Here is a 22,797-nt window from a genome sequence, read left to right on the forward strand (position 1 = left end):
TGAAAAAGAAGTTATCAAAAGATACTTGCTATTTCGCAAATACAATCATTTGATTTGTAGACAATCTGAAAGAATTAAATGTACAATACATATGCTTGAGATGGAGCATAATGAAATCTGGGAAGTCAAGGAAACTAGAATGCATAATTGAAAAAGAATAGATGCCATGTAAGATGTATTATGCCTACAAAAGTTGGCAAATCTTTATTAGTCTTGTAATAAACTTCTGGTTTTGCTTTGATTTTCTTCAAGCTATTAGTTTAAATGCTTTTAAAAGCAGAATTTTCATTATTTAATTTGCTTTCAGTGTTAAGAAAAAAACCGAACAGGTAGGATTCCAATAATTTCACCAGGGTGCTTGAAATATTGCATTTAAGTATTATGACACAACAGCTACTTCCTTTGGAATAGGATTACTATTTGACTCGGAAAATTCTGGAGTAAGCTGGCGGAAGAATTTGTGACCATGAGAATCTGTGTTTACATAGACATAACCTGGAGGAGATGGATAATTTGCTGGGCAGATCTCTTGTTTCTTTGGAGTATATTCTGTGCGATACATAGTTTCATCTTGAAAAGGAGCTGAATTGGGAACTATAGCACGTACAGGTTTGAAACTTTGAGCTGGAATGATCTGATGTGGTATGTAATGAGATTTGAATGTAGTTAAATCATAAAATTTTCCCGTGGGTTTTGGAATTTCCTGCTGTTTCTTAGTAACCTCTTGCCGACAGCTGCCCCAAGCTTTAAAGTCTTCTTTCGTAGTAGTAGTCCCTTCAAAAGGGGCATTGGTTCTTCTTCCATTAGAAACTGGTCTTATGGGGACAGCAGGAGAAATCTCATGCTTAACGTAATCAAGATGGCTTGTGGAGTTAAAATCCATGTTGCCTGGGGGTGGAACGTACTCTTTTGTTTTGCGGACCTCAGGCAAGGAGACCAACCATGGTTGAAAACGATCCTGGAATTCAGTGACTCCTTTAAAATGAGCATTGGATCCGACTTTTGCATTTTCAGGCTTGCAGCTTTTTGTGAGTTGCCCAGGTAGCCCTTTAAAATCATTCCGGTGGGTTGTGAGATCTTCAAAGGGTTGGTTGCTTGGCTTGTACTCTTCTTTTGATCTTACGAATTTTGGTTCCAGTTGATGAGCAATATAAGAAGTGCGATGGCTAGTAGCACTGTCAAAAGGCACATCTGAAAGCTTGGCTACACAAGGAGGTTTAAAACTTTGTCTGGGATTCAGTTCCCTAGGAACGAAGTCATCTTGAAATGTAGTAGAATTTCCAAACTTCTCTGTAGGTGGGTGGTATATATGCTCCACCTTACTAGGTTCCCTTCTTTGAACTTCCCATGACCTATAGTCATCTTTAAGGCAAAAACAAAACTTCACCATACAAGTGTTATTACTTAAGACCATTCCTTTAAAATTAAGCCAAATTCTTCTGGTATTACATCTTGCAAAACAAAGAAAATGGATGTAAGTGAGAACGATAATGTTATCTGCATGTTTGTGACATGACAAAACTGTCTTCTATTATTGGTGTGATAAAAACAGACAAAAAATTGTACATGATGCCCTATTTTGACTATTTCCTCAAGGAAAAAGAAAATTTTGCATGTACATATTTAGCGTGTGTTCTATACAGAAAATAGCCATATACAGGTTTTATATACAATATCTTATGTTTTACTTAGAAGTTTATGCAAATATACAAGACTGAAAGGAATCTTATAGGTCAGTGGGTCATGTTCACTACTGATTGGGAGAATTCTCTCTCATAATTTCCATATCAACATTACATGATCTTAAGGCTTGTTGGGATTTTTTTTTCCTTTGCTTCTGGGTTTTTTTACTAAAAACTGTTCTGCTATAGTTACAAAACTTACTGTCCAGTCTAAACTTCTTCACAGGCAGTTGAAATCAATTTGTTGTCTTGCAATCACTGTACTTATTTCAGCTTCAGTGTTTTTTCACTCCTTGATCTTTACTCCCTGTTGAACTGCTAACATACATTTTAAATGAAGCAGTTGCATGCTTAGTTGTATGCTGAGACTAGGCTAAATTTTTCATTATTTGCTAAATTACTACTTACATGTAGGCTAAATAGAAATATTTAAATTTCCTTATAAATTATTTACAATTAATAAATATAAATAGACTGCATTTATATAAATGCATTTCTATCTAGCATAGGCCTAAGCTTAAAGAAGCTAGTGAAATGTAACTGGGTTTTTCTGAAGAGTCTTTTTTCCCAAATTTTATCCTTCCAACTCTTTCTGTCACTGCACACTCTCCTCTGCTCATTTTGCACCAAGCATTCTAACTTTCTGTTTTAATAGCTATATCTGATTCTCATTACTTCAACTATCTTTTCGATACCACTGGCCCTCATAATCAGGAACATCTAGTAGATCACATCATTTATTTCTACTTAGTTTTAACGGGGGCTACAATGCAGTACATGTAACAAATTCAGTAACACATTTTGTGTATAAAATTTTCTACCGGTATAAACTATATCAAGGTCACTTGCCAGAATGACTTAAAAGGAGATTTAGTGCCTTTGTGCTGACCATTGTAATAGAATAATTTGTGTCAAAACAGATCATTAGTAGGATGATAATGCAAGCTATACAGTACACAAGACAGAAATCTAAAATCAACTTTTGACCAACTCTGTGGAAAAACATGTGTTACATGAGCTAAAACTATCTGAAAGATATATTGGCACTTTAAGTACAACCAACTTTTGCCTGAGACAGCCTAACCACAGAATTTCTCTCCTAGCTAAGAAAACCTTAGAGAAGACTTTTCGTTTAGAACCAATAAATGTCACCTCTAAACAACTGGAGTGCTGAACATCTTAAGGCATTATCACCTGCTTTCTACTATGTCTTACTCTCTGGCCCAAACTAAGAAATCCAGTTTCTAATATAGATAATTCAGAATACTACCTTCATCTTGGTTATTTCTCTTTCTAAAGGTGGAATATATTATTACCTTGATAGGTTGGTATGGTATCCAATTTTCCTCCTGTAGTGTGTTTTCTCTCTAGAGGTCTTACTAATGTCACTGGTTGTATTTTATGAGCATTATAATCTTTCTGGTATGTGGTTCCCAGTTCTATCTCTCCCATCTTTGGTTTAAGTTCTTCTTGTACCCGAAAAGGTCGCTTCACAATATCATATGGTAAATAATCAGATCTGAATTGGGGAAAAAGGAAACACTGGTTAAAAAACTTTTTTCTGATGGAGTCACTTTTGTCATTTTTCCATTATATGGAATAACAACGACTTACAATGTTTACTCTGAAAAATCAATCTGATGCTATATGTTAGAGGGATAGCAAGGAGGAAAGAAAACCATAGTACATAAATCTAGGGTCTCTGATGCATGATATAGCCTTTATTCAAAGGTAGATGGTGAAGCAACTTTTTCAACACTCGATGTCTCATTCCCAGTTTAAAAATATTCTTTAAAATATCTGAGACTAGAAAAAGTTTCTGTAATTTTACAAAGAAATGATCCAGAAAGCAGAAGCAGAGGAAAGATCAAACTACTACAAGTGGCAGCATTTACTAATTGAATGAGGAGAATGGAATATAATCAGAAACAGCATTTCACTGTTTTTATATGGGCACATTACATTAAAAGGGTGTATATTACATATGTAGGTATTTAAACAGTATATGCAGTACACAACCAATCTTGCAGAATGGCATTTGGCCTTTCTATGTATGTCCCTTTTGCTTTTTTTATAAACAAATAAAGACGTTTCACCTGTTGCCCTTGTAGCTTAAAAGAAAAACAATAACGGAAAAAGTAAAGGTTTATGCTCTTGTCATTATTAATAGTGAATGAGTGGTGGTCTTTTTCTAACTCTTTGAAAGATGCTCTTTAATTTTGTAAGCTTAACATCAGAGTCTGTGCACTGACAGGACAGACCTACTGAACCCCCTTACAGTTGGCTTTCTTCAAACTCCTAATAATTTAAACTGTCTGAATAAAAAAAAACCCTGTTCCTTTTTCTTAAGGTTTCATTTTCCCACTATCTCAGATTCCACACATGTATTACAGAAAGTTCCCCAGCTTGCCGGCTTTTTCAGGCTCGATGAGACCTAGATTTCCAAAACAGGCTGAAAAAAAGGACAAAAATTTTAGATTATCTTTACAAGTTAAAGGATGCTGTAAAGAATGCAAATCGTGTTGTATGCGTGCTTCACTATTTTTTATGACCTTTTTGTGGTAACTGTATTTCTACACTCAAAATTTATACTTTTAAATATACTAAAAGTGTAAAGGATGCAATAATTGCATTTTGAAAATGATTGCAGTACAATGTTCAGTCCCCCCCTTAAAAGAGAAAGTATGAGAAACTTTATAGAGTAATTGTAAAACACACTGCTTCAAAATGTTTACTTAAATGTTGTAATTCCTTCCATTTTCCCACGATGCACTTGGTACTCTTGTTTCGGCTTAAGGCTCCAGGGAGGAGAGATGTTGCTATACTTGGGATATTTTTCCACATACTCTGTTGTGAGGCACGGCTGTTGTCCATTATCATAAATCCTTGTGGGTTTATGAGGGCAGCGATGGCGCCTGGGTAAAACACATCAGATGAGATCATTTTGAATAGTTTCATTTAAGGGGAAAACCCATACCCTATCTACTGGGAGTAAATAACAAATGGGGAAGATTGAACAATGTCAGTAGCTTGAGTTTAAAATCTTTTCTGAGTGATAAAAACACAAAATATTGTGCTGATGGCATAGGTCCCAGAGCACAGTATACTAATACAGTAATAAACAGTATCAGCATGCGAGTAAGTCCTTAGTACAGAACACAAAGGATGGATAGAGTTGATCTCAGTCCTCTAAATGATGCTACCAAGATGCACTTTCCTCTCTTTTTTAATCTTTAATGATATAACTAGTCTTATTTGTAAAAATAACTATGCTTCATTTTGCCTCTCATATTGTCTTTTTTACTGTTTTCCCTCATCGCTTGTCTTTTTATTTCTGTGCATCTGCTCACCTATTTTCACCCCAACTCTTGATTAACCCTTTTTGATTAAAATTTTAGTGGTGTGAAATCTCATCTGCACTTGTAGTGCTCCACAGGCCACTTTTCAGCCCTTTTTTTTCAAGGACTGACTAAATCCTCCATCCAAAAACTGTGTTTGTTTAGAAGTAATGACATCTCTTTTTCTTAACAGGTTTTATTTCAATTACACCTGCTTGTCATTGATGCCTATTTTAATGACACCATTGTGTTAAAAGGTGTTGAGAGGTATATCATGACTTAATTTATTACTCATACCTTGTTGTTTTGTGTAGATTATGCATGAAATTAAAATGTACACATTATTTTCTATATTGCTTTGAAAGTCTCATTATATTCATTCTAATTTGCATTTACATCTCTCTGGTAGTTTGTTTTAAGCATAGTTTTAAAACTTTATTTTGGCTGACGTGATTATTATTTAATCTCTCCTTTAGGGAGATATATAACGAAATATGTTCCTCCTACTTGTGGCTGACAACTTGCAATACTGGTTCAGATATAAGCAAAGGGAATTAACAAGAAATAATTTTTTAAAATAAATGACTCTTGTAAAATTCTGTACATGAAAAGCAAAAATAACTAAAAAACAAGAAGGGTAAAAGTGTATAGGTCTTAATGGGTACAAATAAATTCAAGTTTCAGGAAGCTAGATACCCAAGGAATAGTTCAAAGGTCTGCAGAGAAATTTAGCTAGCACTGAATACCAAAAAGGAAAAAAATAAATTAAAACAAGGTAAAATAGAATACAGAAACAGACATGAAGGACTCCTGCTGGGAAAAGTAAAGTGAAAAAACCACTAAAAGAAGTTATCTGGAGCTGGTGATCCCTAAAGCTGGTATTAGTTTGGGCTGCCTGACTTTGCCAGCTCAGTAGTTCAATAAATGAGAAATGAAGCAGCCCTAAGAAGCCAGATCCTTTCAAGGCCTCAGGTGGTTACTCCTTTTCAATCAAGTCAACGGATAGTCAAGTAACAATTGAGAGACCTATTCAGAACATAGCAGGGAAAGGAAAAAGGAAGAAGAGAGAAAGAACAGGAAAGGCAGGAAAACAAGGAGGTGAGTGTATGCTATTTCTCAGCACGGTGCTTGCCTGCCACTACATTTTTCATGAAATCCAGTTACCACCTTAGTAGTATTTTTTTCAGTAAGTATAAAAGGCATATGCTGTGTCATGTAGCATCTAGAAGTAACAGCTAAGCAGAAACTGAAACCATTGAATGTATATTTTGAAAGCTAGTTGAAATACAGGGTATCAAATTATAATGTTCTTCAGATATTTTAGGCATACAATTCAAAGGAGTTTGAAACAAACAATATTCATCTACAAAAACTTCATTTTGACAATCTTCAGTTTGCCATAAGCTGGTCCAGAAGACCAATCACCAAACAAAACACCTTCTCTGTTCCGGTATCGCCAGTCTTTAAAGACTTAACTCTCACTATTTTCTAAGCAATATTGTCAGTATATCCCCTGTATTGCTGAATGGTCATGCTACAAACAGAAATAAATACTAGAAAAATAATTACTTGCAGAGCGAGCCTGTAGTTCTTGCTAGATTCAACACAGAGGTGAAAGTAATCTAATGTATCTCTCCAAGGAAAGAAGTTTTTGTAATTGCATTAGAATTCATTGCTGAATCAAAATGTCCTTGATCCCAGACATTTCTAGCATATGAAATAATTCTGAACAGCCTCTAACTATGCACAAAATCACTTGGATTCAGATGAGACTGTTCAGGAAGATCCTACATCCTCCTCTGTGCTGTGAAAGAACTTTCAGTGGGCCTAAAAGGCAATGTAAAATTACCTTAGTATCAATGTGAATTTGACTTAGAGATTAGGGGTTTTTTGGTTAACCGATAAATCTACTTTTGGATGTTGTCCAACTGCTAAACCAAAAGTTTTCATTTACATAATAACTTTATAAAACTGATTACATAGGGCATCACAGCTCTTTAGAGAGATGATGCTAAGAATCATCAGAAAAGACAAATTACAGCTCTGATAAATGAAATATATTGCTTAAAATTTGGCCAGAACTCGAGTCACTGATTATTTTAAACTTGTTACTTGTAGTTATCTTAATTTCAACCTCAGAGTTACTGATAATTCAAATGAATTTGGTGAGAATATGCCTTCCCCCATGACTGACTGATCCCTGCTTTGATGGATTATTATTCTTCCCCTTCTTTGAGGGAGATTAACTATCTTGTGGCTTGCATAAGGTCTGAACAGAATCTCAGCTAACTGAAATTGACAGTATGTGGGCGCTCCAGTGCCAAACGCTGTTGCTCTGATTATTTTAACAGAATGATGCTGAATTTCACTTATTTAGGATCTGGCATACATACAGTTGTTTTTTATACAATGCTAGCAAGACCCTTGAAATTTTCCCACAAAGCATTTTCCTCCCAGAAAACTAGACTAATAATGAGAAAAGTTTAATGTTTATGATCATAAAAAACTTACTGAAAAAAACCCCCACAACTCAAAGTTTTTATTTTTTAACTGCCAGTGCACATGCTATGGTCTGAAAGACAGAAATTATGTATGGACACTGTATTTTTGAGTGTCATCTACTTTCCTAGTGTTGACAGGAGACCTGGTGGTTTTTATTGGGTTTGCATGTATTTACGTGGTCAGTATGAAGGCTTAAATATCCCAGATTTTAGAGAAATCTTCCTCTTTCCTTTTAACTTACGGTTATTCAGGAATCTAGATTTTTATGATAATGACAACAAAAGTGCAATAAATGGAGAAAGGCTGACAGATTGAGAAGAAGATAAAGCAGTAGTTTATATCTCAAAACTAAACTTCTATGCTTTTGTATGCTGTGATTATCTTTTATAGTAGACAAATACTATTCCTGAGTGCAGAGAGTTCATCTACCTCAGAGGCTTTATTCTTCCTTTGGAAGCCAGATTTAACATCCTGTATTTGCTGTTAGACATTTATATTGAGCCAGTGATCTGAAGCCTGACTGTACTTGCTAGCAGGGGGTAAATTTTCTCTTGTATTAAGTTAACACACTTGGAATCTATGGGAAGTAAGAAAATAAAAATATTTCCTTCTCTTTATGGATCCAATCCCAAGTAAGACTAGCTCATACTTTCTCCACATTAAAATATACCACTTCTAAAATAAGAAATGGATCTGGAATGTCTTAGGAAACAATACAGAATCCAGCCATTACTCTGCACAATGCAGTTTTGAGAACATTTTTGTGCTTTATTAAAAAAAACCCCCTCCAACCAAACTTACATCTCTACCACAGCAGCTTGAAAATGATCATCATACCACCTTGGCAGCATCTTATGCTACTGCAAAAGTCTTAAAGTCTTAAGCTCAAGAGGCTAGAAATTATGTCAGTTATTAAAAATTGAGAAGTCCCCAGCATTGGACCTATTTTGCAAATTGATCTTTGAGCATGCTCAGCACTGGGTACACTTCCAGTGTTTTTTGGCATTACAATTATTTGTTGATTTTGAAAAAGATCACCTAATAGGCACAGAAAGTGATTCAGTCTAATAAGAAGGAATCTATTCAAAATATTCTTTAAAATCTTGTAACAATTATTTGATTAAGAGCCCAAGACTGCAACCCCTAAGTATGAACACTAGCACTCAAATGTGAGCCTTTAATGAGTGGATTGTATATGTTACAATGCAAAAAAGATCATTCTGGAATTTTGGAGGCTCTTCTCATTTCCCTGTAAAGAGAAAGCAGAATAAAGTTCTGTCTTACTGACTTTCCTCCCCTGTATTTGTAAAATTTTTCCTAGTGTTTTTTCTTCTGTGAGCAGCTGGGAAAGACTGTTTCCTTCTATTTTATTATTTAAAATTAAACAGTAATTATATCTCCACAAAATTTCCTGCAAATAGCTAAATGATAACTTCTACAAAATATTAGATCTTTTTCTTCGCTTTGAAGTATCTTCTAAGATGTTTATGCATTGCAATATCCGGGTAACACTGCCAAGCGACCAGTCTTCCCGTAAAAACAGAAACACTGTAACTACACTGAAGCAAACACAATGTGCTGCCTAAACCAATAATGGCTTAAGATTTTATTGTCTGTAAAAACTTCAGTGATGTTTATTTTAAACCAGAAGTTTTGTGCATGTTTCATTCAATTATTCATATTATTAAACTGGGGTTTTGAATTGAGAATTTTCAGTTAAGTTGAACCTCATTTTGTGTTGTCAGATTGTGTTATCTCACCATCTTTACACTTGAACCTGAGCCAGATTTGTTATCTCATCATGAAAACAATGTGTTCCAACTCTTCATTAATCTAGGACTTTTGAAACAAATTTATGGGGCAAACTACACCCACAGTCTTGGCCAAAAAGAACATGAGAAACTTTACACACTGCCTGTCTCTCATCTCTGTCTACAGATCAAAAAAAAAAAAGTGGCTGATGAACAGATAGATAGACTTCCCATACAGAAACACATAAGGAGCATGTCTGCTATACAAACCTCGAAATGAAACCTGTAGTTCATGGTGCACTTTGCAGCCGTAGGGTTGGCCCTGTACTTCCAAAAGATAGTGAACACACTCTTGTGATCTTATGATGACTCTCCTTGTATGTAGGTGTTAGACTTTTTTTTTTTTTTAATATTGAAGACTGAATCTTTGAATCCTGGGATGAGAATCCTAGGATGATTATTTTTCTGTTTTTTTTAAGTACATAGACAAGAAATTGAAAATACTAACAGTACTGACTGCAAACCTATAAACATATATCTGAATTTTGCAAGGTTTAAATCCCTTATCATTTTGGGAAACCTGACGTGCATTTTTTTACCTATGGCATTGATAATATTGCTTATAGACCTGTAATAGTAATTTTGAACAAAAAATTTGCCTGCTGTACCCTCTTATGCCAGCCTCCCTGGGCCAAAGAGGCTATAGTACAATGATGAACTGTGTGTCTCCATATGGGATTATTGAATGTAAAGAAATAGTGGGGCTTCCCTTCATGGTGGAGAGTATTACTGGATGTGATGTTAGAAAGGCAGATATAGTAAATCTATTTTAAAGGCAGTAGTGCTTGCACAGGTTTCTGTCAAGGCTGATTTAGCCAGAATTCTTCTGAGGATTCCTTCGGTGCAGTCCCCCAATGAGAGCTGGCTCTGTTTTATGGAAAAGCCTGCTCCCGAGGTTTAGTCTAGATGGCTTTGAAAGACTGTCCCCATTCTTTTCTATTTTAATGCATTTAAGATCTGCTTTTCCTCCTACCTGATTTAAACATAAACATATTACTTCATATTTATTGAGAAGATCCCTTTTAGAAAAAAGGGAAGCCAGAAACTGTTGAAATGGGAACGTTACGCAGGTTTTGCCTTGCCACTGCCAAAAATATTAGCCGCGACCAGGCACGGGAGTCCCCGGGCAACCCGGGATGGGTGAGGAGGGGGACAAGATGAGGGGTGTTTTTGTGGGGGTGGCGTTAGGAGGGCCCGGAGTGCTGAGGGGGATCCGCCGCCATCTTCCTGAGGGGACAACCTCCCGGGGACCCGAAGTCTGCCCCCACTCCCCGAAGACGGTGGCGACCCGCGGGGCTGCTTACCCGCAGGTACAAATCTCACACAGACACCGAGGCGGCTTCATGCTCCCTGCGGCCGCCGCCGCCTCTCCGCCGGGGTAACTAAGGAAGCGCTCCGTCGCGTGGCAACGGCGGCGTCCTCGCGGTGAGCGGCCTCTGCCGGCTTCCGTCCGGCGTCACGCACCGGGGGGCGGGGCGAGGGCGGAACGGACGCGGGCTTCCGGGTGCGGGCGGCGCGGCGCCGGGAGGGAGCGAAGGTGGGGTGTTCCCCTCCCCCTCCCCGTGAGGGGCCGTTTGGCGGCGGGGGGGCACGGGACGCGCGCGCGGCAGGAGGGGGGCGCGGGACTGAATTCGCGCGCGCGCAGGGCGGGCGCGCGGGCGGCGCGGCCTCCCCCCCTTCTTCCCCGCCTCCCCCCTCAGTCCCGGCCCCGAGGGCAGCCCTCAGCCCGAGCGGTATTGCGGCGGTCCCCGGCGTGGAAACGTCGGGGGAGGTCTGCGGCCCCCTCCCGGGGCGCCGGTCCCTGGGGCGGCTGTGCGTAACCGAAGCGCTGGAGGGCCGGGAGCAGCCCCGAGCGGGGGGCGGCCGGGGGCTGCGGCTCCCGGCGGTGCCCGCCCGAAGGGGCGGGAGGGGAAGGCGAAACGGGGGCCGGGGGGCGGCAGCCCCCGCGTTTGCGCGGCCTGAGCGTAGAGGGTAAGGTTGTGCCTGTCCGGGGCACCTTCGGGTGCGGAGAGCCGAGGCGGCTCTGTGTGTAGACGTAATGAAAAACACCAAAACCCCCAGCCTCCTGATTCTTGTCAAAAATAGAAACACGCCCCGTGTTTTGTAAGTTTCTGGTATCTGAGGTGTAGTACAGTTGGTGTCTGAGGAACGTGACGCACTCCACGTGTCAGAGGTTTCCCTGATGAGTACCTCTAATTACAACTGACGTAATTTAAAAACAAAACCAAAACCTGTTTCTTAAGTTGCCTCCTAAATAAAATACTTTTCGTTCACAGAATTAGCTAACCATGGTCCTCACAAGTGTGGGAAAGATGGTTGGCCTCCAGAAGAAGACTTCTGGAATCAGGAATATCTGTATATTAGCCCACGTGGATCATGGTAAGCCAGATGTTTGTGACTGGCAGAAACCTTGTGAGGAAAACGTGTGGGTGTGTTAGTTTGAATGATGGTGAGATACTTTGGTCACTGTTTTGAAGCAGTGGGTTTTCATGGACTTAGCTTTAAACTGTCTTACTCCAGGTTCTGAGAAGTAAATTTGCTTTATGCACATTTCTTTTGTCCTGATGCAGCTTATCTTTTAGAACTTAAGAGAGTATTACGCTATAATAATTTGGAATAGTTGAAACTGAATGTTTTCTACTTCTTTGATGCAGAATGTTGACATGAATTAAATATATGCGCGTGTGAGGTAGGCTGTTATATTTCTATGTTTACTTAATGGAAGACATTTGTTATGTAGGTGGAAATAATAAATGCTCATTTTAGGACACAAATCTTTTGTCTAATTGCATGATATATTGAGGTTCTCATGTTCTGTTTGTTATTTCAATTGCTTTTCTGGTCATGACAGGTAAGGTTGCATCCATTCTTCAAAAATAAATTTGTGTGCACCTGACAAGTGAAGCTGAATAATCAGATTTATTTTTTTTAAAGTTAGTTTGTACTTTCATGGCATTTTAAAGCCTTTATTAATGTTGATATCTTAGAACACTAGATGCTGTCAGCATTCATAATATTGTTGCATCTTTTTCCATTTTCTGTATTAATTTAAACTAAGTAATTTATTTTTCTTTTCAGGCAAAACTACTCTAGCTGATTGTCTAATATCTAGCAATGGAATAATCTCTAGCCGCTTGGCAGGAAAGGTAGAGTTATACTGTCATTTTTAACAAAATTCTGGTGTGTATGTGCTGAGATTGTAAATCAGTGATGATTAAGGAAATTCCATTCCTAGTCTTACTAAACCTCATTTTCTCGCAGTCATACTCTTTGACAGTTGATAAGTAACTTGTGAAGATAGTTCTACAGATTTATCACCTCTTCTTTTGTTTTTGTACTCAGCTGAGATATCTAGACAGTCGAGAAGATGAACAGATCCGAGGAATAACAATGAAATCTAGTGCAATTTCATTGCACTTTGTGAAAGGTAAGTTGTTGATGCTAGCAAGTATAAACTTTAATATATATTTTTGTTAATTTTGCCTGTCTCTTCATTGTTGCTGTTGAGATCTTTTTGTATGCAGCTTTTACTTTTGTGTTTCTCAGTGCTAGGCCATGATTCTGCAAAGATTTAGGCATGTATTCAGCTGTTAACCAAGATAATCAACTTCCATCTCAAGGTTGGGAAGACCATCTTCAATCGTATCTCTGAGTGGAGGCAATTAGAATAGTTTCTTTTATCTTTTTATTTTAGATCTAAATCTTTGTATTTCGACCGTAAATCTTGAAATAATGTAACTGAAAGACAAGATCTTCTTTCAAAAAACAACAAATTTTTAAATGATTTTGTACAGTCTTATCTTTACTATACTTCTATGTCAAGGTGCCTGTTACACTCTGCTATGAATTATTCAGAGGGTTTTTTATAGTGTAGTTACGATCTCGTCTTTGTTGTGACTCCATGTTCCTCACCAGTCTTATCTTCAGCTAGGCGAATGAAAAACATGAAATACATTACTAACAGGCTTGTGCAGAAAAAAGAATAACTAACAGAAAAATTGCATGAACAGGAAAGCCACCGTTAGTCTTTCCATTTCAGCTACAGCTGATTATAAAAAATAGTTGAAATCAATGATCTTCCAGCTAAGTATTGTAAACTGTGGCTGGTTTATTGTCGACTCTGAAATGACCTTACTTTTAATGGTTAGAACCTTTTATGTCTGTTGTTTTTGTGTTGTATTGAAATTTAGACTCTTAATACAACTTCTTAAACAGGAAAGTTGTTTGATCTTATTTTGATTATGGTTGATGATAAATGCAGTGAGTTCATCAAAAGTTGACTGGAGTCTCTGCTAAGCAGAATTTTTTGGGATGGTAGTGTACAAAATATTGAAAACTTCTCCTGTATTGACGTATTGAAGATATTTTAGTAACATGGAGTCAAAAGCCTGTTTTAAAAAAATCACAAGGTTGAAATGAGGCATTTTATCAAGAATGTAGGGTTTATTTTTATGATAGCCTGTCATGATTTGTCTTTAAAACGCAGACTGTAATGCAGTTGATTTGTGTTTTAGCTAGTGATCTATTTGTAATGCTACTACAAGCTTGTTCAGGGTTAGGGTTTTTCTTTTTGTTTGGTTGGCTGGTGTGGTTTTGTTTTTAGTTTTCTGAAGGTAGTTGGGCATTGAAAGATGAAGATTGGCATTAAGAGTGAAGTTAAAACCAATTAGGCACAAGCCACTAGATGTTATGCTGCTGCCAGTCTTTCTGTCCTATTGGAGTTTTTCTTAAGCATAATGGTTACTGCAGATTTGGTCCTTAGAAATTAATAATAGTTTAAGCAGTATACCCAGGTGGCTGAAAGAAATATTTTTGAAAACTGTTCCGAAATACTAATTTATTGTTTGATCCTAGGTGATCAGGAGTATCTGATTAATTTAATAGACTCCCCAGGGCACGTGGATTTTTCTTCAGAAGTATCTACTGCTGTCCGGCTCTGTGATGGTTGCATCATAGTGGTGGATGCTGTTGAAGGAGTCTGTCCACAGGTGAAATAAAGTATATTAAATAGAGACAGAGGGTAGAGAAGACACAGTAAGCAAAGTCTTAGGTGTATTATGTAGAAATGAAAGATGAGCTGGTTTAAGAAGTTTTGTAAAACTTTTAATAAATGACGATGTACTTGAGGTATGAAAGAGGGCAGTTAGTTTCATAGTTGTGCTGAAAAACTGAGCAATGCTGGTGAGTGGGTGTAGTGATGTAGGGTTGAAACAGTGAGTATGCAGTTTTTCAGATAATGAATTATTTGTGTAGAGAAGAAGTAAATGTCTTAAGGGAAATAATTTAATATCTACATGTGCTTTTAGGGTATTGAAAGTGAAAAAATATGCAGAATAACATTGAGAATGCTTTTTTCCATGGCTTACTTTTATAAAGAGGGGTTATTTTGTTGTTGTGGGTGTGTTTGCCATGAAATTCTGCCATTCTGCAGAATACTGTAATAACTAACACTACGTACTATGGGAGTTAAATTTCTGGTTTGAATGTCAACCTGTCCTTTATTATATGTTCAATTAAATTTTAGAATTATGTTGTCATTTTCTTTTAACATTCCATCTCTTTTGTGGTATCAAGCTTTCTGTAATGGATTTTTTTTTTAACTATTTCCTTCTTAATAGACTCAAGCAGTTCTACGGCAAGCATGGCTAGAAAATATACGTCCAGTATTGGTGATTAATAAAATTGATCGCTTGATTGTGGAGCTCAAGCTCACCCCTCAGGAAGCATACTTGCACCTTAAGAATATCTTAGAACAGGTATTCATGCTATAGTGTCATGTTCACACAGCAGATTTTGTTGAGGTTTTTTTCTTCCCCCTTTTCTCCATTCTTAAATTGAGAGAGACTGTGATTTTCACTGCCTTATAGCTGGAATAAATTTAGTGCAGCAGAACCAGTTTTTTCTTACTTTGCGGGATCAAGCACTGTAACATGTAGTCTAATTTTTGACATTGAGATAGATTTTATTTCTAGTTGGTTTTGAGGTTCATTCAGAATGCCCATGATAGAGAAAAGAGTATTAAATGCCTCTTGACAGGTCATCAGGAAGAGTCTTCATTTTTAGAAATAATGTGCTGAACGTTTTGTTCTTCCCATTAAATTGCTTAAACTTCTTTGAGGTAGACAAATAATATCTTTAGACTGCTCCTGATATTGATGGATTTATGCAGGGATAAAGTTAATTCATCTTTTAAATTGTAAGTTAAGTTGCCTTCAAACCTTTTTTTTTTTTCCCAGAGCCTACTTTTAAGCACTTATCTACCTGGTTTCCCTTTGCCCTCCTTTGTTGTCTGTATGTTGGCAGTAACAAGTTCCTATTTCACCATTCCTTGTTCTGAGAGACAAAGTTGTATTACGCCTGATACTCTGTATCTGATTCAATCCTGATGTGGCTGACTTTGACTTGGAAAGTATATGGTGTTTAAGTCGAAATGTTAATCTCATCAAACTCCTGTTGTCTTCAAATGGGCAGGAGTAGATATACAAGATCTGTGTTTTAAATTGCAAAATGAATCACAGGCATGCTATCTTGTTAAAAAAACCCTCTCTTTTTTGTATTTTGGAGGGTGGGGGGAATTGCATTTCAATTGCAAGGGTTGTGAAAGAGTGAACCAATCTTAGAGTGTTTTTACGTATCCCTCTGTAGATCAATGCGGTCACTGGAGCACTCTTTACCTCTAAAGTCTTAGAAGAAAGAGCTGAGAAAGAAACAGAATGTGAAAGTATTTCAGACACTGCACCAGGAGATCAAATTTATGACTGGAGTGCTGGATTGGAAGATACTGATGATTCCCATCTTTATTTTTCACCAGACCATGGAAATGTGGTGTTTGCCAGTGCAATTGATGGCTGGGGTTTTGGGTAAGTCTGGGATTTAGTTACTGACTTTTCTTTTTGTTGTTTTTAAATTGATTACTGCAGTTAATCTTAAAGTATTTTCAGTTGCTTCCTATTTCTAAAGATGTTTTTTATATTTTTCTGTGATATACAGCTGTATATAATCAGTTCTAATATATTATTAACACTGGACAGCTGAAAATACTACCAGCTTTGTCATCTATGTGACAGGGACCCCTGTTTTACTTACACAGCAGCTGCTGACCCTACTGTAGTGTCCAGCCTAGCCTGGTAAACTTAGTATTTTATTAATTGCTGACATTTGATAGGCTGTAATAGACTAGGCCAAAAACTGCGGCAGTACAGGAGCTGTTTCACAGGTAGATTGGACCTTCCAGCTACAGGGACAGTGACATTCATAACAAGCATAAGGTAGGCAACTGGCATCAGGGCAGCAGTTTCAGCTGTCCAGTTTGGTCCGGTACAATTCTGGGTCACAGCATTACTGTGATCTGTTTTTTCTGTACTAGACTTTGACTTGTCCTTGAAATTATGTATTTGTCCTCAAGTGTTTATGCTCATCAGTCTTACTCTAGCTTTTTGCTGTTCTTCATTCAGATGCACTTCTTTACCTCTTGTTGCCCAGTATCTTTATATTTCTGTTTCAGAGGTTGCTAAAGAACATTGCAGAGATGTTTAAGTAAACGTGAGAATTTGGGGATAGAACAATTTCAGAAGATTTTCTGGATTACTGTATTTGAGTTTGTGATCAGTTCTGTTTTTCAGTCCTATTCTTAGTAGTAGTTTCAAGGGCAGCAGGCCTAGTGTAAAGATTGCACATGTTCTGATTGCTAGCCACAAGGTGGAGTCATTGTCTTCATCATGAAAATATAATCAAAAATATATACTCAAAGATATATCAAAAAGATATACAGTGCATGTCTTTAATATTGCAAAACCTTTAAAAAAAAAGTCAGCTCCAGGATTTTTAAGTCAAAGTCAAGCTCTTAAATAAGGTTCCATGCGTAGTTTGTAGTCTAACACAAACATTTCTTATCACTGCAGAGGAAAGGGAAAATAAAATGGGCTATTTTAGTTAATTACCTGTCATGAATAATAATAATTTATAAAAAGAAAAATCAGAGTATAAGTGTGTAAGGAAATGGAAAACAAATCTCCAAATTCTGACATGTTCTTTAGTCTGAAAGAGATCTTTTCATAGAGGATGTGAGTGAGGGGAGACCTTTTCATTTCTGAAGGCTAGAGGGGGTTTTCTGATACCTTTGGTGATCTGCCCATTAACACACATCTTATCTGAAGTCCTCCATTCCTATATGGTACCCACAGTCACTCTGCTGTTTTATGATGTGCAGGGAAACAATATTTTGATTTCTGTGGGCTTTAGCTTTCCTGACTTGTAACTTTTCATTGAAATTCCATGGAAAAAATGGATTACGGTAGTGAACTGTTGTTATACAGAGTATTTGGGATACAACTGTTACAAACTTGTTCAAGTTTGGAGTCAGATTATGAACATTTTCTTTAGCAAATGTTGAAATGATTTAGAGCTATCTGCTATTTTTGTCCTGTATGGATAAAGATTGGGCAATTTGCAGCTTACTTTTGTTTTGGATACTGACAAAGCCTGTGGAAGGGAATAAATGAAAACAAAAAGCTAAGTTTTTGTTTTGGGAAGTTCAAAGGTGGGCTAGGTTTAGCATTAGTGTTAGGATGCTGCCAGGGAATGCTAAACATTAAGAAAAATGTTTCTTAAAGAAAATGATACAGTGGAGTACTTTGTTACAAGAAGTAGAATTATAAGCTCAAAAGCAATTTAGAAGCTATTTCTTTAGCTCAAGCTACTTGATATTTGCAAGTAAATGATCAACTATTAAGATTTTATAGGTTACAGAACTACATTGTGATATAAGCATGTGGTCATAAACACCCTATGATCACCTTTGTAATGAGCAAGCAAGCATATTCTTAAATGGTCGGTGAATATAATGATTATTTTTGTACAAGTGAGACTTCAGATAGTTATCTCCCTTTCATGGTTTCTTTTCCTCTTATAATTTCTCTGCAGATAGAATTGAATTTCATACAATGTGGCAGAAAAGTTTAGCAAAAAATACTTCAATTTGAACTGTTTGACACAGGAGTTTACTCTCTGATGTACTTCCAGGTTATGTATCTCATTTGTAATAACATTGGGGTGTATACAGAGAGGTGGAGAAGAAAATTTCTCTAAAACGGTGCTTAGGGCTTGAGAGTCTCTAATTTGTTGTTTTCAGGGAGAATACCTTGTGTTAATTTTCTTTTTTAAATTATTTTTTCCCCAAAGCTTTTAGCACTTGGTATATGTTGGTAACTGATATTTCTGCAGAGTGGAATGTGTGATAGATGGTTAATGATATATGCTAGGGTAATCTGAAGCGGAATGATAACTGGTCAAGCTTTAGTTGTTCTTTGTATTTGCTGTGTCCCTGCCACTTGAAATGTTTAAGTGGCTTGAACCTTACTTGCAGAGTTTCTATAAGGCTGAAACCTAAATATTGGTTGTAATTTAGCTTCAAATGGGGAGAAGAAATGGGCCAGATATGACCTGTCCTTATTTTTGTGATTGGTATATTGGTATACTAGAGAGGATTGATAGGCTTTCTGTTTGTTCTTTGCCAATACTATACTGATACAAGATGAACTTAAAAAACTTATAATGCTTTTTATTGAATATGAGACTAAAAAACATGTTTGCTAAGAATCCCCAAATTTTAATCCCCTTCTGCTTTATATATTGAAACTTTTTAAAGATTATATTAATTGAACTGTCCATGTACAAGATTGTATCTCAGCCAAAAACATTTATGCATCTAACTTTAGGCAAGGGGTGTTAGTATTCTGCTGCTGGGTCTGGATCAGGCTGTTTATACATTACACAATAGACAAATTTGGGTTAATCTATTCACTATCCCACAAAATGTGCCTACAGCTTGGACAAATAACAGGACTCCTATCTACTAGTTTCCTTATTTGTACCTGTCCTAATTCTCCATTTTTCCCTTACATCCTGAAAATGTTTTAATCTATTTGTTGAAGCTGAATGAAGATTGCTGGCTTTCTGATACTACTTTGTTTCTTATGATGAACTGGCGGGCCCTGGTTCTGATAAATCATATAATGGGGAGGGAAAAGGAACATTTTCCTTAATTAGTTTCAAGAGGTACTTCTGGACTGCCAGCAGTACCATGTGTTGAAATATGGATCAGTGGAACATTTTCTTAATCGAGGCAAGCCTTGTCTGCTGTTACGTGGTTGTGGGTTCTGTTCCTAAAGGTGTTATGACTTGTCATGGCAGAAAAAATTAAGCCATTAGGCAGTGCCAGCCTCATCTAGTGCAATTAGTACCTATGCTTTTCTCATAATCCTCAAGTGTTGAAAAATGCCATAAATGCATATGCAGGAGCTGCTGGCACAAGAATCTTGAAGGTTCTCCCCCTGTTCAGAGATTGGGGTAGTTTCTGGAAAAAAATCTCCTTTTTGGTCTTAGTTCAGAACTCATAGCTTATGTCTTGCTGACATGGGCAGGTCTTTTTTTAGGTGTGTAGAAATTTAAGAGTTCTGGATTTCAAAGAACAGATGATCAAATATCATGGTTCTGCAAATAGGATTGTTCTGATTGTAAACGTGTATTTTTGTTTCTGCGTGCACAGGGAGCAAATATGTGGAAATTTTTTCTATTACTGCTCACTGAAAATTTTCAGCAAGGAAATTCTAGAATGTTCAGGACTCCCTCTTTAGGTTGTAAGCAGCCTGCTTTTATTAACTCATGGGGACCACTGAACAACACACTTGGCTTTATAACACAATTATGGCATTACAGTTTTTATATTATTTTCTGGGTTTTACTCATTATTAAAGCAATGATTCAAACAACAAGAAGTGCCCTAAGTAGTTAATTTGAAAAATAATTACCACCATCTGATGGCTCAAGTGTGGCTCAAAAGAATACTTGGTTTTTAACTTGTACCGTTCTGGTCACAGACCATAGTTAAGTGTGTTGTGGGACGTCTTTCATAGAATAAATTTGAGAGTCATCACATAAATATTTAGAACTTTTGTATTATGCTTCTGAGTTTTTATTGGGGGGTAGTACACCAGTATTTATTTCAAATAAACAAGTTCAGCCTTAAAGCTGACTTAAACCAAAACAAAAACATACAGATACTGCTGACATTTTTGAGCTGTTACGACTAAATATTTTTGCAGGTGTAAATGTTAAACAATGTGAGCTAAAGTGAAGACAATTGGAAAAATGGGAGTAAAACAAGGATTTGAGATTTGTGTGTGATTTTTCACGTAAGCTGTCTGTTGTTAGGCTGATAAGCACATGTAAACAGCATTACACTTTTGTTAAGATGCATTTTGTTTCCTTTCAGCATTGAGCATTTTGCCAAACTGTACAGCCAAAAGATTGGAATCAAGCCTGCAGTACTTCTGAAGACTTTATGGGGAGATTATTATCTAAATACAAAAGCAAAGAAGATAATGAAAGGTGATCAGGTAGGGAGGTTGTCAGAAATATTACCTGGTTTTTATTTTGTTTGTTTGTTTTTTTTAAATTCTATTCCTTATAGTGTATTCTGAAAATTGACCTCAGTACCTTTTCACTCAACATCAGTGAAGGTATAAAGTCACTAGGATAGCCTTGCAGCAGCCGTTGGAGAAGACAACATTCCAAAACTGACTATTCAAAACCTACATGGAGGAAGTCTCATCTAACAGTGCTCACAGTTGCTCTTAAATTTTTCTGTTCACAAAATAAGGGACATTCCAGCTTCAAGGATTCAGCATAGAGTGAAACACACAAGATAAATGGAAGACTAACGATATAGAAACGAGAGTAGTGAGTGGGTCTCTGTCTTATTTGAAGAGTCCTTCAACAGGTGAAGATTTAGGATATTCACGTTTAGTTTAGGATTTAGAAAATCTTTTTTGCCTTAGTGAAATCCCATTGAATGGTATACTGAAACCCTGGCCTGAAAACTCCACTTCTCTTGCATTAAGCGTTTCCACTGCTAAAAGTTAAGAGAGGAGAAGGGAGTTTCCCTGTTTTCATCTAATGATGATTTTTTTGTGTCTTCATAGATGAGGATTAATAGTTATTAAAAGGGTGATAACTGCGCTCAAGGTAGACATGTTCCGTATTTATCAGGCTCTTTTTCTGAAATTGAAGCCCTTGTCCTTTGGTTTTAAATTTCATGCTTATTTTGTGCCTTATGCCATTCTTATAAGACAAACTGTTGAAGTAGTGATCTTGTGTAGAAGCAAATAACTGTCTTGATTTTGAACAAAGATTTTGCATGCTCCCTATGAAAATGATCAGTTGAAAGTGCAGTCTTAAGCCTATTGTAAAAGTGAGGAATTGCTGGTAATTAGCTGTATGTTTATGTTCTACCAGTCAAAAGGAAAGAAACCTTTGTTCGTGCAGTTGGTGCTGGACAACATATGGAGTCTGTATGAAGCTGTTATGAAAAGGTGAGAAGATTGATAAAGTTTTCATGTAGTCTCATTCCATACGCTATGGTGATTTTTTAAATACTCAAACAAGAAATGTTGTAGATGCTTGTTATGTATTGCTACTGTGGTTTTTTATCTATTTATTATTTTCCTTACAGAGACAAAGAAAAAATTGAAAAGATAGTCACCTCTTTGGGATTGAAAATTGGTGCACGGGAGTCACGGCATGCAGACCCTAAAGTTCATCTTAATGCCATTTGTAGCCAGTGGCTACCAATATCTGATGCAGTCCTCTGTATCCTTAAGGAAGATATTAACGTTTTGTTCTGTTGGCAGTTCTCAAAGAGCGCTCACGTATTTCAGTGTGTGATTTGGTATGATTTGTCCTCTTTTTTCACGTCTATGCCTATGCTAGCTGGCCCTATTTTCTCACTTGTAATATTAAGTTACATATCTACAATTAGTCTTACATTTCTACCAACTTCGTGCTTTTGCATGCATCCTTTTTTTATGAAAATCAGTTTTGAAACTGGAGGTAGTTTAACAATATGCTTCCATTATGTAGTTTTATATAAAATTTCTAGTGTTTTTCCTGAAGGGTAAGCCAGTCTCCTTTTTATAATAGCATCTTAGGTCTTCTGTCCATGAGCTTCTGTAAGTATCTGGTGTTAATGTGTTAGGCATATGCATTCTTAATCCAGAATCTGCCTTTGCTGTTTGTGTGCTGTGTAGACGGTCTTCTCATCGTTTATAATATAATACATATTATATTGTAGTAAGTATTCACAGATTATTGATGTATAAGTACTAATCGGTTCTATAAATCTTGCCCCAGTTGTGCTATTCTTAGTTTCCCAGTTGCACATAGGGTGAGCCATCCCTACTTAACTATCCATTCTGCCCTTGGATAAATGCCAGAAATTGTTGCTGACTTGAGAGGGAGCTGTATGCACTGTAACAGACAGAGCTGGATTTTAGCTATCTGTTGTTGCTGGCAGTTAGTGCATGAGGTTGATTTAAAGAAACAAACATTGAAAGCATTTGTCTTCCTTCTATTTGCATTCAGTAAGGGAATATAAATATATAAATATATATCCTTAGCAATGTGTTT

General features: G+C 37.0%; 2 protein-coding genes across 2 annotated transcripts in view; one reads left to right on the forward strand and one right to left on the reverse strand.

The window, feature by feature from the left end:
* Positions 1–169: 169 nt before the first annotated feature.
* On the reverse strand, positions 170–10,678 carry SAXO2 (stabilizer of axonemal microtubules 2). The gene is made up of 4 exons (XM_050903552.1): positions 10,638–10,678; positions 4,418–4,597; positions 2,999–3,201; positions 170–1,362 (listed from the first exon to the last, which is right to left on the reverse strand). The coding sequence occupies exons 1-4, from the start codon at positions 10,676–10,678 to the stop codon at positions 380–382; spliced, it is 1,407 nt and encodes a 468-aa protein (XP_050759509.1). The 3' UTR covers positions 170–379.
* A 419-nt stretch (positions 10,679–11,097) lies between these two features.
* Positions 11,098–22,797, forward strand: part of EFL1 (elongation factor like GTPase 1) — an 84,274-nt gene continuing 72,574 nt past the window's right edge. Inside the window, exons 1-10 of the mRNA XM_050903585.1 lie at positions 11,098–11,145; positions 11,610–11,712; positions 12,412–12,479; positions 12,676–12,760; positions 14,188–14,321; positions 14,952–15,089; positions 15,979–16,193; positions 20,606–20,729; positions 21,628–21,704; positions 21,845–21,981. Of these exons, the coding sequence (XP_050759542.1) occupies positions 11,622–11,712; positions 12,412–12,479; positions 12,676–12,760; positions 14,188–14,321; positions 14,952–15,089; positions 15,979–16,193; positions 20,606–20,729; positions 21,628–21,704; positions 21,845–21,981 (1,069 nt within the window). The 5' untranslated portion in view covers positions 11,098–11,145; positions 11,610–11,621. The remainder of the gene's footprint in view (positions 11,146–11,609; positions 11,713–12,411; positions 12,480–12,675; positions 12,761–14,187; positions 14,322–14,951; positions 15,090–15,978; positions 16,194–20,605; positions 20,730–21,627; positions 21,705–21,844; positions 21,982–22,797) is intronic.

Source organism: Gymnogyps californianus, chromosome 11 (genome assembly GCF_018139145.2).
Source record: "Gymnogyps californianus isolate 813 chromosome 11, ASM1813914v2, whole genome shotgun sequence".
Taxonomy (NCBI): Eukaryota; Metazoa; Chordata; class Aves; order Accipitriformes; family Cathartidae; genus Gymnogyps; species Gymnogyps californianus.